The 14,357-nt window shown below is 35.6% G+C and overlaps 1 protein-coding gene across 1 annotated transcript in view; it reads left to right on the forward strand.

Annotated features, from left to right (window-relative positions):
* Positions 1 to 14,357, forward strand: part of ENPP1 (ectonucleotide pyrophosphatase/phosphodiesterase 1) — a 79,893-nt gene that overhangs the window by 45,032 nt on the left and 20,504 nt on the right. Inside the window, exons 7-16 of the mRNA XM_055433146.2 lie at positions 1,328 to 1,407; positions 2,279 to 2,398; positions 3,468 to 3,577; positions 5,868 to 5,933; positions 6,235 to 6,307; positions 8,435 to 8,543; positions 10,444 to 10,575; positions 12,030 to 12,061; positions 12,900 to 13,027; positions 13,977 to 14,046. Of these exons, the coding sequence (XP_055289121.2) occupies positions 1,328 to 1,407; positions 2,279 to 2,398; positions 3,468 to 3,577; positions 5,868 to 5,933; positions 6,235 to 6,307; positions 8,435 to 8,543; positions 10,444 to 10,575; positions 12,030 to 12,061; positions 12,900 to 13,027; positions 13,977 to 14,046 (920 nt within the window). The remainder of the gene's footprint in view (positions 1 to 1,327; positions 1,408 to 2,278; positions 2,399 to 3,467; positions 3,578 to 5,867; positions 5,934 to 6,234; positions 6,308 to 8,434; positions 8,544 to 10,443; positions 10,576 to 12,029; positions 12,062 to 12,899; positions 13,028 to 13,976; positions 14,047 to 14,357) is intronic.

The raw sequence follows: 14,357 nt of genomic DNA on the forward strand, positions 1-14,357 counted from the left end.
AAGTTTTAAATCACATTAACCACCAGTAATATGGGTATCACTCGTATCATCGTTATTGAAAAAATAAAAAAATTAAATATGGGTATAAAAGCCAAAGAACATTACTTGTTATCAGTGATCAGTATTTAAATAGCCACAGTGTAATACTGGACTGAAATGGAAATAAGTAAATTCACTATTTTGGTGTTCTTCTGGAGTTCTGAGACATTATTTACTGGACTTGAATATTTAAATGTCAGAATCACTCTCCATAATTACATAGGTACATTTATTGTACTTCTTTTGTAAGAAACTAATATTTGGAGAACTTCTACAAATTTCCATTTTTAATTTATACTGGGAAGAAAGTGTTTTTATAAATAATCATTTGACATAAAAGTCTTTAGGAAAGAGCTTACATGGACAAGAAAGACTGTTTTATCAGCCAGGCTCATGGACTTTGAGGCTTGCATCTGGCCCTTTGTTATCATCAGGAGGAAAGTTTGTTTCCATAGCATCAAATACAATATCCTGAGTTCAGAATTAAGGAGCCTTAGGTACCTATATGTGAGGTTGAAAGGAACTCAATACATAGTTAACTTAAGTCCTTGCTTTGGGTAATTAGGAAGTGTAGCCTGTAATTCTGAACTGTTTGGAATGCAATGAGATAGATAGACATGTACCAACCTGAGGAACATTTTCAAGTATGAGGTACTGAAATGCTAGAATCATTAGTTATGTGTTCCCTCCTCAGTCATAGAGGCAGAAGAGGAATGTGACACTAGGGCTAAATCAGGAACAGTTTGACTTCTGTCCTTCTTGTATTAATACTTGAAGCCAGAAGATGCCTTTTATCGTTAAAGTAGTGTTGAATTTGTCTAGAGTTAACTGGTTTGGACTTTGGAGTGGGACACTGTCCTCCTAGCTACTGCTTCATTCTTGTTTTCATTTTGCTGAATCAGCTGCTAGGGAAGTTTGTAGTTTTGTTTTAGCTATTTGGTTTTTTTAAAAACTACATCTTGTATTTAAATATGTTACTACCAAGAAATAGCAAAGATCTAGCAAGCATCATTATGGTCCATCTGGAACTTAATGTTATTAGTAAGTATGGGATAAATATTCCATTGGCTTAATTATTTTAATTTTTTTTAACTAAAATGAAAAACTAGCTCTCAGCATTGAGTTTGAATCCACAATGTTGCTTTGTAATTCACCCTGAATTTTTATATGGTTGTAAATCCCTTTTGGATTCATGTTTCAGTACTACTCAGAAGTCTGTGGTACCAACACTAAATGAAGGAAACAGATTGTCAGTTGTATTTAATAACAATCTTTTTTTCCCTTGTAGAAACCTGTGGGACATATACTAAAAACATGAGACCAGTATATCCAACAAAAACTTTCCCCAATCACTACAGCATTGTCACAGTAAGCTCTGCATTTCAATTTTTGTATGTTCACAAAAGTGAGATGTAAATATAACATTTTTCAAGAGAATAATCAGATTTCAGGTCAGAAAAAAATAACTTCTTTTTCATTATGTAGTTAAGCAGGGAAACTGAGGTTCTGGTTCTTGCTCTTCTACTAACCCATTGTGACTTTGGGAAAGTCACTTTACCTTCTGGGTCTCCATTTCCTGTATGTGAAAAGAGGTGATTGAAGACCCCCCGAAATGATTTCTTAATTCCCTTTCAGTGTAATATTCTTAGGTTCTGTTCTTTCTGATTAGTTTTTAGCTTACTTTATTTGAGCACTAAGCTGTCTGCACTCACAGGTCCTCAGCCGTCTTTCCAATCATTTCAATGTATGAGTCTAAGCAAACCACTTTGGCTGACTCTAGATGTGATTTCAGCTCTCTTTTTGTTTCATTTCAGATTTAATTTGGATCCAGAAAAAAAAAAACGTAGAATTCATTAGGCCTCAGGGTTGAAGCCAGAGAATTAATACTTTGACTTATATTGGTACAAGCTATTATTGGACCCAATGAAAAAGGATTTTGTTAAGCAGAAATTTTTCACTGAGCAATCCAAAGGACATCTCAGTACTTTTTTCAGAATTAAAAGGATGCTACCATTCCTAATTTATATTCTCCTATTACATAAATTAAAACACAAGTACTACATAAAACCTTAAGCAGTTGGTTGTATTTTGATCATATGAAGTGTTTTGTTCTTCTCTCCTTAAGCTAGGTTAAGTTCCTTGTAGCTTCAGTTGTGTATTTCTCTCTGATGATTTTGTTCTTTAACCTTAACATTAAAAACTCACAACTTGCATAAAACTTGTATTTTATATTTTCTAGGGACTTTATCCAGAATCCCATGGCATCATTGACAATAAAATGTATGATCCCCAAATGAACGCTTACTTTGCACTTAAAAGCAAAGAGAAATTTAACCCTGAGTGGTACAAAGGAGAACCAGTGAGTTGTTTATTTAATTTAGCTATTAAAATCATTTTTTATTATTCTCGTCTGTTTCTATCAGAGTAAAATAACAGAGCCCCTGGAGTTTTTAAGAACCTACTTAATCTACTGTGTTTGTGCAATCCTTATGCAAATAGAGGTAAATGCAGATAACTCTAAATATAGCTTATATCTTTGTATATTTTATTCTGGAGTAGGGTTCAGGTTATTCTGAGCTAGTTTTCTTTTCTGCTTAATGCTACCTTTTTGTCCTAGTAGCAAAGAGCAGTACTCTGGGGGTAATATTTTGATCTACACAAAGCTGATTGTTTCTGCAGGAGTAAACTATGACTTTGTTTGCATTTGCTGACTTAGAAGATTCTCTCCAACTGTGATTTAGATGTGTTCTCCTTTTTAATTTTCAAAAATTGCCACAACAATTCTATAAGGTCTATTTGAATAGTCTTGATATCCCTCTTAGAAGGAAAAGAGCATGATGTTAATTTGCAAGTTATAATTTCGGATTTTTAGCTCTGACATTTAAAACTGTGATTTTTGGGCAAAGTATTCTTTCTGTGTCTCAGTTTTCTGTACTGTAAATAATTCTGTTAGCTACCTCATAGAGTTATTGTGATGATTATTTAAATTAGTAATCTAAGTTGCTTATAGGAGTACCATTTAGAACTGTAACTGGCAATAATAAGTGCTCAATAAACGTTAACTTACATAAGCAAAATATGTCAGTAAGTTAAAGATATGTATATTTGTGAATTTTTCTTTTTACATGATTTTTTTGCTTTTAACAGAAGCCTATTAAGTAGAAGCAAGTCTATAAAAGTTGCAGGAGTTACCAACTGTTTATATTCTTTAAGTTAATTTAATTTCTGATTATTTAATTTCTTTTTGCTGCCGTTTAGAGTCATATTACATGGTTGTTTTGTAGTCTAACTGATGGAGCTTATTGACATCAGAACTTTCTAGCATTTGAGAGGAAAGCATTGGCAGTTGCATGAACACAGTTTCCTAAGAAATCAGTGCTTTTCAGTGCTTACATAATTTCCTAATTTTCCTTCTCTGTCTTCTCCAGATTTGGCTCACAGCTAAACATCAAGGCCTGAAGACAGGCACATTTTTTTGGCCAGGATCAGATGTGAAAATTAATGGAATTTTCCCGGACATCTATAAAATCTATAATGGGTATGTATAACTGTACTTTTTCTAGGACCTGTAATGTAGAACAGTTTATTTTCTTATCACAGCCTGAGTTCTAGCATTTGAATGATATTATCTGAAAAATGAGACCTATCAAAATAAGAACTCTATTTCGAAGAGTTTTAAATAGATGGTAGATAGATAGTAAAACTAGATGAGGTTTTTTTGTTTTTTTTTTTTCTGGAGGTTTTTTAGAAAGCATTGGTGGTAACATGTTGGAGTTTGAGTTCAGATCTTTGGATAGGAATAAGAATTCAAGTCCTGGTCCAAGTAGGGGTCCTGAACATTTTCTCTCCAGGAAGAAAGAACTGGGAGAAGGAGCTGAAAGTATTAAAGGGACACAGGTAGGAGTTACCCTCTGGTGTCCAAAAATACTATTTGAAAGAAGATATTAATGGCACCTCTAGATTTGCAGTTTCAAATTACCTTTTTAAACAGTCCATCTTATAGTGGAACTTATTAGAGTAACCTCCCTATGATCTGCAAAATCCATGAGGTATTGTGGGGGGAAAAAAATAAACTTTTTTTCTGGAAGACTCCTTTTGGATCATTTTAGTGAGACTAGCAATATAATTTGGCTTATACTTGGGGAATTTATGTCATAAAACCAATACAATAGTGAATGTGAGGGACAAAAGGGAAAGTTCATAAATTCCAAACAAGAAATGCATATTTTCTTTGGTAACCTTATGCTACTGTTTGTTCTTTGTGGTTCATGTAAGAACCGTGTCATTTGCCATTAATTTCATTCCATGGATGGTAATTGAGATTCTATGCATCAGGCACTGTCTTAGACCTGGAGAATTTTGCAGAGTAGTGATACACGTTCTCTGCCTTCTTAAGTTCTGATAGAGACCTTCTCAAGGAACAACCTAGTGTACTTGGGGTTGGGCAAGTGCTCTGATGGAGACCTGTAAACAAAATTCTGTGCCCAGAGGAAGATGTCATTAATTCTGCCCAGAAACTGTTGCCTAGAGAACTGTCTGCCCATCAAATGTCCGTTTCCCAATTTTACTGAGAGTCATCAATGAGTGAGTTCATCTTCATGAGGTTCCCCTTTAAAGAGTATATTGACATGTGGGTTATTCATAACATGGCAGGTCCTATTCTCAGGTACAGGAATAAAATCCTCAGGTAGAATATGGGAAGGAAATTTTTAGACCTGACTACAACTTTCCTTTTTTTTACAAACTTTCTGTTTGTTTAACCTATACTCTGAGCATATCATGAGAAAGGCCGGGCTAGATGAGTTACAAACTGGAATCAAGATAGGCGGGATAAACAACAATATCAGATATGCAGATGGTACCACTCCTGTGGCAGAAAGCGAACAGGAACTAAAGAGCCTGTTGATGAGGGTGAAGGAGAAGAGTGAAAGAGCCAGCTTAAAACTAAATATTAAAAAAAAAACTAAGACCATGGCATCTGGCCCCATTACTTCATGGCAAATAGAAGGGGAAAGGGGGGAAATAGTGACAGATTTCCTCTTCTTGGGCTCTAAAAATCACTGCGGATGGTAACTGCAGCCATGAAATCAGATGACGATTGCTTTGTGACAGAAAAGCTGTGACAAACCTAGACAGTGTGTTGGAAAGCAGAGACATCACTCTGCCAAAAAAAAGTCCAATATATTAAGGCTATGGTCTTCCCAGTGGTCATGTACAGTTGTGAGACCGTAAAGAAGGCAGAATGCCAAAGAATTGGTGCTTTCAAACTGTGGTGCTGGATAAGACTTCTGAAAGTCCCTTGGACAGCAAGGAGATCAAACCAGTCAATCTTAAGGGAAATCAACCCTGAATACTCGTTGGAAGGATTGATGCTGAAGCTGAAGCTCCAGTTTTTGGTCATCTGATGTGAACAGCTGACTCATTGAAGTCCTTGATGCTGGGAAAGATTGAGGTCAGAAGGAGAAGAGGACATCAGAGGATGAGGTGGCTGGATGGCATCACCAATGCAGTGGATATGAACTCAGGCAAACTTTGGGAGATGGTGGGGGACAGGGAGACTTGGTGTGCTGTAGTTCGTGGTGTTGCAAAGAGTCAGACATGACTGGGTAACTGAATAATAATGAACAACAACAACTTTCTTATGTGTAGAAACTTAATGTTTGTTCCTAGGTCAGGAAAACAATTTTAAGTTTTCAGATGAAACTCTTACATTGCTTCAAACGCATTTGAAGTCTTGAATTGTTTTAATCTCTTTGAATGCATTTTCAGTAAGACACACATTGATATTTTAAACCCTAACACTTGTCACATTTTATCTTTCATTTTAGTTCAGTACCATTTGAAGAAAGAATTTTAGCCATTCTTAAGTGGCTACAGCTTCCTAAAGATGAAAGGTATGTAGATTAATTTCCACCATAAAATACTCATTTGTTTTATAAAAATGTCTGAATATTTTAAATAGATGACAGAAAACTTTGCTATTGGCTATGATGTTTTATATCCAAGTGAACTTTTTAGTGACTATTACAGCTGCGTTTTGATGAATTCTAAACATCTAAATTATTTCTCAGCACTTTTAGAAATGTTACCCCAGTGCTGTATAACTTTTATTCACTATCATTTGTTGAATTATTCTTTCTATTCTGTTTTACAATGTGTTCGTAAAATATTACATTTTGATACTGTTTGATTTAGACCACACTTTTACACTCTGTATTTAGAAGAACCAGATTCTTCGGGTCACTCTTACGGACCAGTCAGCAGTGAAGTAAGTACATTTTTATCAGTGGTTTTTTTCATTAAACCTGGTAGCATCTAACTGAACCTTGCTTTAAAGCTGATTTCTTGATTATTCTTTAAGAATCCATGATTTCTGGAAAGAGTATTAAGGACATTTCTATTAAACTAAAAAGATGCATTTTAATCAAAAGGAACTGAGAGCACTGTTTGATTTTACACTCTCTATGGTGCTGAACTGAACAAATGATGAGTTAAATTCTGTATTTTTAATTTCAAATGAGACCTGTCACACTCCACCCTTTGTTCTCTTTCCAGCAAAACCATCTCCAGTGACTTCAGTGTAGTTAACAACCGTGTTTGCCCTTGCTTTGATTCTGTCCATCAGCTCAGCAGAGATGCTCTTTCTTAGAGGTGGGAGATGCATGGCCAACAGTGTGGTTGTGTCATCACTAGACTGAGGAAAGTTTCCCGTACCTCTTATGTTAGTCTAAACAATTGGCCAGATGCTAATATAATTTTTATTCTTTCACTATCAAGATCCATCTTTAGGTCAGTTTGGCTACAAGTAAGTCTAAGGAACATTTTGTAATGGATTATCAGATCATATAAATCTTAAGACCAGTGTTACTTTTCTGTTCACAAAAGATTTCCCTTTTGAGAAACCTGTATGCAGGTCAGGAAACAACAGTTAGAACTGGACATGGAACAGCAGACTGGTTCCAAAGAGGAAAAGGAGTACATCAAGGCTGTATATTGTCACCCTGCTTATTTAATTTATACGCAGAGTACATCATGAGAAACGCTGGGCTGGATGAAGCACAAGATGGAATCAAGATTGTTGGGAGAAATATCAATAACCTCAGATATGCAGATAAAACCACCATTATGGCGGAAAGTGAAGAGGAGCTAAAAAGCCTCTTGTTGAAAGTGAAAGAGGAGAGTGAAAAAGTTGGCTTGTAGCTCAACATTCAGAAAACTAAGATCATGGCTTCCGGTCCCATCACTTCATGGCAAATAGATGAGGAAACAGTGGAAACAGTGGCTGACTTTATTTTTCTGGGCTCCAAAGTCACTGCAGTTGGTGATTACAGCCATGAAATTAAAAGACGCTTACTCCTTGGAAGGAAAGTTATGGCCAACCTAGACAGCATATTAAAAAGCAGAGACATTATTTTGCCAACAAAGGTCCGTCTAGTCAAGGCTATGGTTTTTCCAGTAGTCAAGTATGGATGTGAGAGTTGGACTATAAAGAAAGCTGAGTGCAGAAGAATTGATGATTTTGAACTGTGGTGTTGGAGAAGACTCTTGAGAGTCCTTTGGAATGCAAGGAGATCCAACCAGTCCATCCTAAAGGAAATTAGTCCTGGGTGTTCATTGGAAGGACTGATGTTGAAGCTGAAACTCAATACTTTGGCCACCTGATGCAAAGAGCTGACTCATTTGAAAAGACCCTGATGCTGGGAAAGATTGAGGGCAGGAGGAGAAGGGGACGACAGAGGATGAGATGGTTGGATGGTATCACTGACTCAGTGGACATGAGTTTGGATGAACTGTGGAAGTTGGTGATGGACAGGGAGGCCTGGCATGCTGCGGTTCATGGGGTTGCATGGAGTCATACATGACTGAGCGACTGAACTGAACTGAATTGAAAGATTTCCCAACATAACTGCTTTTGTGATTCATCTTCATTCAGAGTCCAGTCCATTGCTTTTCAAGTCATATTCATCAATTTATAAACTTGGTTAAATGGTAGTATTATTGGCTCATCAAAACCTACTTTATCTTAACACTTAAAAAATTCCAGTCCATGTTACTTGGATATATTTCAGTCAATGAGAAATCATGTTGAAAGAGCGTGTTTCATAATACAGTAAAATATACAGACTATAAGTAAAGATTGGATTAGTTTGCTATAAGCAAGGCTGCACAGAATTTCCCCTGGGTGATTTTGCTGGGAGAGAGGAGGCGAGATATACCAAAGGCAGTTTGCCCAAACCATATGCCATTCTTGTCCTTGTGATATTCACATGCAAAATAATGCAGTTTGTTTGGAAATAATGGGCTTTATTCCTAGAAGTTCTAGTTTTCAAAAATTAAGTACACAGAACTCTAAGAAGCATTAACTGCATGACATGAGATTGTTTCCCTTTCTTAGGTCATCAGAGCTTTGCAGAGGGTTGACAACATGGTTGGCATGCTAATGGATGGTCTGAAGGAGCTGAACTTGCATAGATGCTTGAACCTCATCCTTATTTCAGATCATGGTAACCTGAGTTTACATCATTTATCTTTCAGGTTAAATGGAGCTTCCAGAAGTTTACTTGATTGATTAATGTTTTATTATTTCCTCTGACTTTTTTTTTTTTATTTCTTCAAACTTTTATTTTTTTTTCAATTTTTTTTTTATTTTACAATATTATATTGGTTGGTTTTGCCATACATTGATATGAATTTGCCCCGGGTTTACATAAGTTCCCCCTCCTGAACCCCCCTCCCACCTCCCTCCTCCCTTTATCCTCCCTCTGGGTCATCCCCGCATGCCAGCCCCAAGCATCCTATAACATGCATTGACCCTGAACTAGTGATTCGTTTCACATATGACAACATACGTGTTTCAATGCCATTCTCCCAAATCATCCCACCCTCACCCTCTCCATAGAGTCCCAAAGACTGTTCTATACATCTGTGTCTCTTTTGCTGTCTCGTATACAGGGTTATCATTTGCATCTTTCTAAATTCCATATATATGTGTTAGTATACTGTATTGGTGTTTTTCTTTCTGGCTTACTTCACTCTGTATAATAGGCTCCAGTTTCATCCACCTCATTAGAACTGATTCAAATATATTCTTTTTAATGGCTGAATAATACTCCATTGTGTATATGTACCAAAGCTTTCTTATCCATTCGTCTGCAGATGGACATCTAGGTTGCTTCCATGTCCTGGCTATTATAAACAGTGCTGCAATGAACATTGGAGTACACGTGTCTCTTTCAATTCTGGTTTCCTCGGTGTGTATGCCCAGGAGTGCGATTGCTGGATCATATTATTTCCTCTGACTTTTATAGCTAATTATTTCTTGTGGAGAACCTTTAGAAAATACTACATTAAATAGAACGTACAAGTGAAACCCAGAACTCACAGACACCCCAGAGCTTATTCACCACAATGCTCTCATCTCCTGAATTGGGAAGACTTACATCAGGAACTTGGAGAGTTAAAATAGTTTTTTTCTTCAATATTAAATTTTGGTAAATCTCCTCTAAACATTTTCAGCATACTTTGAACAGATTATTATGTGCTTCTATTTTCTCTAGAATGATAAATCTGACTTTTAAAGGGTGTATGTGTTAATTTTGTCAGTATTTTGATCTAACTCTTTCTTACTGTGACCTTTAGAACATGTTTGTATGCCGATTTGGGACTGTAAAAGCAATGTGTATACAGGAAAATCAGAAAAAGCTTCTTTTTTGTTTGTTCTTGTTGTTATTATTGTTTGCTTCAGAAATAATTGTTGAAAACTATTTCTAGAAACAGTCCTAAGAAGATGTATTCTAAAGAAGCCTCCAGTCTGAAAATGAGATGAGTGTTTTATACTCCTAAAATTCTGATTCTGAGAAAATAACTGTACTTTCATATTCAGGCTAAAACTGTGATATTCTTCCTCATCACATAAAAATATTGTAATACATAAATAAGAAACACTGAACTAATTTTGGATAAAGAGAAGGGAAAAATTTTTTTTTTAAGTGAAGTGGTAAGATATATGTGAAACTCTGTGTCTTACCTGTTAGATGTTCAACTATCACAAGTACTGCATGTCGTGCTAAGTCACTTCAGTCGTGTTCTACTCTTTGTGACCTCCATGGACTTGTAGCCCACCAGGATCCTCTGTCCATGGGATTCTTCAAGCAGGAATACTAGAGCGAGTTGCCATGCCCTCCTCCAGGGAATCTTCCTGACCCAGGGATCGAACCCACATCTTTTAAGTATTCTGCACTGTCAGGCAGGTTCTTTACCACTAGCGCCACCTAGTAAACCCATCATGAGTGCTGACCTCATATTTACTGATTTTAATTCTGAAAGTGAAAGAAATTCTGTCCTACATGTTAAAGGTTTTTTATTAAAATTGCAACATGTTTGGGGATTTTTTTTTTCTCCTAGGCATGGAACAAGGCAGTTGTAAGAAATATGTGTATCTGAATAAATACTTGGGAGATACTAAAGATGTTAAAGTTGTATATGGACCTGCAGCTCGACTGAGACCCTCTGATGTTCCAGATAAATACTATTCATGTAAGTATATCTCTGTGCTAATTTTGAATATGATTATATTTACAATTAGTGTGTACGTGCTCAGTCGTGTCTGACTCTTTGTAACCCCATGGACTGTAGCCTGCCAGGCTCCTCTGTCCATAGGATTCTTCAGGAAGGAATACTGGAGTGGATTGCCATTTCCTACTGTAGGGGATCTTCCTGTAGGACCCAGGGCTTGATCCTGCATCTCCTGCATTAGCAGGTGAATTCTTTACCACTGCACCACCTGGGAAGGCTCTATATTTACAATACATTCCTCTGAATCATATCTTTAAATTAAAGGTGGTCAATTAATTTATTTTTCATGATTAAATATCCAGGACTGGCCTTCTGTACCCAAAGGGATTTTATGGGACTGGATTTGAGGGCACAAGTCTAACCACTTACCTGTTATTCATGACTAAGAATATTATTTGATGAGCTTGGTAGTTTTATGTTATCATGTATATTTTTCTTGGGCTTCCCTGGTGGCTCAGATGGTAATGCATCTGCCTGCAATGCAGGAGACCTGGGTTTGATTACTGGGTTAGGAAGATCTCCTGGAGAAGGGAATGGCAACCCATTCCAGTATTCTTGTCTGGAGAATTCCATGGACAGGGGAGCCTGGCGGGCTACAGTCCATGGCATCGCAAAGAGTCTCAGAGACACGACTGAGCGAGTAACACTTTCACTTTCATATTTTGCTTGTGTTGGATTCAAGATTACTTATAGGAAAAAAAAAACTCAAATTTTCAGCTACATTTATTCAACTTTAATTAATATTATTTCATTAAAATAACTTACAGATGTTATAGGAGAATATTCCATTATGAGGAGGAATGCTGGCTGAGATGATTAATTCTATAAGCAACTAATTTCTGTTCTCAGAAATGACTTTCTTAAACTATTACAAAAAACAGAATGTGTGTTTTGAGCAGAGAAGAAGAAATTTCACATTCCCTCTTGACCACATGTCTTACCCAAACTGCCAGGAAATTTTAAATATTCATTCTTTTGAAAATCTTTTGAAAATTTTTAACAAGCCTGGTTAAGAACTGATTGTTATACCCTTCTTTTCTAAAATACTAAGAGCAGTTTTATCATTCTGTTACAATTACCTTTGAAATGGAAAGAGAAAAGAGATTTTTCTTACAGTCATCAGTGTTGGATTAGGTTTGAATATATGCAGTGCTATATGTTTCAGTAGATATGATTGAATATTCATGAGGAGAAGTAGATTTCCCTCCAGGAAAATTGTTATGCAAATATATTGACATAGTAACCCAAAGCATATACTCTAACTTGTACAATAACAAGTTTAATTAGTACTTAAGAAAAATTATTAAAGTAGTATGTGATTGTTTTAAATGAATTTGTGTCTGATGTGCTATATTTTTGTATTATTTTTAATGGTAGCATACCATTCAACTATTCTTATCTTTACCTCTCTTCAGTTGATTATGAAGGCATTGCCAAAAATCTTTCTGTGAGTATCTTTTTTTTTTTCCCTATTACCATTTTGTTGCTAGTTTTGTATAAAATATATTTAGAAGAAAGTTTTAGTATTTGTAGGATTTTAACAGAGAGGCCTGGCGTGCTGTGATTCATGGGGTCGCAGAGAGTCAGACACGACTGAGTGACTGAATTGAACTGAACTGAACCTCACCTATTTTCTTTTCTTTTTTTTGAGTATCTGGGCCAACATTTAAATGCCCTGTAGTTTTTAAAGGTCTTTAAGGATATATCTCAATAATGTAGGTTTTTAAAATTGTAAGAATTTATTGACATTATTAAATTTATATGACAGTACAAGAAATAATTGAAAACAGTAGGAGGGGAAACCCTGTAGCCACACTACCATAAACACTTGGCATTATAATATATTTCCTACCAGTTTTTCTTGTGTTGATTTCTTAAACTTTTGTCCTAGTGCTGATTTACCTATAGTCCATTTTTTTACTTGATGAAAATTCTTACAATTTTAAAGAAAGTTCTTAAAATAAGAGTATTTGAAAATAGATGATCAGTAACAGCACAAATATAAACTAGTGACTGAATCTAAGGACTAAATTGAGGACTAGTACTCTTATGCAATAATTATGATTTCCTATAAAATAAGAATATACAATAGTTGGGAATATACAACTTGTGCATTATATAAGTAGTGAAAACTCAGTTATTTTTTGCATCTATGACTTATTGGGCATACTGATTAAACATTTGGGAGAAAAAAATTCATATGGACTTAGGAAGCAATTTCAAGAGCAGTTTACACTTAAGAAAATATGGAAATAATGGTTTTTCTTTGCTTCTTACAATTTCAGTGCCAGGAACCAAACCAGCACTTCAAACCTTACCTGAAACAATTCTTACCCAAGCGTTTGCATTTTGCCAAAAATGACAGAATTGAGTCCTTGACATTCTATTTGGATCCTCAGTGGCAACTTGCATTGTAAGTTCTGACAGTCTCCCAGGTAAACCTAGTCATTCAAGGTAACCATTGGGTCCTTTCCAATGATGTTGTAATATGAAGACTTCAAATATGATTCTCTTTTTCATAGTCTTGGACTATTGACATTTGGGATTAGATAATTCTTTGTGGTGGGGAGCTGTCCTGTGTGTTATGGGATATTTGAAAACATCCCTGGCTTCTACTCACTAGATAAAAAAGTACTGTCTATAGTTGTGACAACAAAAAATATCTGCAGGCATTGCTGCAATTCCCTGGGGAGAGGGGGTCACCTCCAGCTAAGAACCACTGCTCTGTCCTCTCACATCCATCTTGATTATTTCTTATGTTCCACTTGCCATTGTGTCTCTTCTACATGTTCTAGTTATGTCTAATAATGCCTTCAAAGTCTAACAAATGATTGGCAAACGCTCTTTACTTTACAATAATGAGCAATTACCATCTTCATTAGACAGAGCTGTTTTTTTTCATTCTTGTTGTGCTAAATCCATCAATAAACCTCAGTTTATTGGTATGTTTAGCAAATTATTTAGATTGTGCATATTGTTAATATCTCAAAGTTGATCATTAACTCTTGGAAGCCAGGAAGCCAGAGATGATAAATATATACCTCTGTCCAGCAAAACCTAAGCAGTAAACCAGGATTCAGTCAACAGAATTACACTGTCTCCCTTCTTAGAGAACTGTGCTTTCAGTGTTTAGAAAAAGAATATGAAAGAAGAGAAGGTCCTTATCCTCATGAAAGAACTAATATTTGGTGAACATCTACTATGTTTCAAGCATTTCTTTAGGCTAAATGGTATAATTTTTGCAAATAAATTTTTAAATATCAAAAAATAGTTACTCTTTATTAATGGAAATAACGTCCTGAGTGTTGATTTTGCTTTATGAGTGGACTTTACATTATTAATTCATATTATGTGACAATTAGGAATCCTTCAGAAAGGAAATATTGTGGAAGTGGATTCCATGGCTCTGATAATGCATTTTTGAATATGCAAGTGAGTAAATCTATTCTACTTTAAAAATTATAGTTTATATCTAAAGAAAAACTGATATATAAAGTTTTAGACTTAAAGACACAGACTGTCATTAGGTATCTTTAAAGAGAATTAATGAGGCACATACTTTCATATAGCTGTTTTACTTTGAACATTAAGAGAATTTTTAAAAAATTTATGTTTCATGAATGTGTGACTTACACTTTGTGTGTGTGTGTGTGCACGCACACATGCTCAGTCGTATCCAACTCTTTGTGACCCTGTGTACTGTAGCCCACAAAGCTCCTCTTTCCATGGGATTTTCCAGGCAA

Source organism: Moschus berezovskii, chromosome 10, assembly GCF_049115385.1.
Source record: "Moschus berezovskii isolate FMDL1 chromosome 10, NW_MosBer_1.0, whole genome shotgun sequence".
Classification (NCBI taxonomy): domain Eukaryota; kingdom Metazoa; phylum Chordata; class Mammalia; order Artiodactyla; family Moschidae; genus Moschus; species Moschus berezovskii.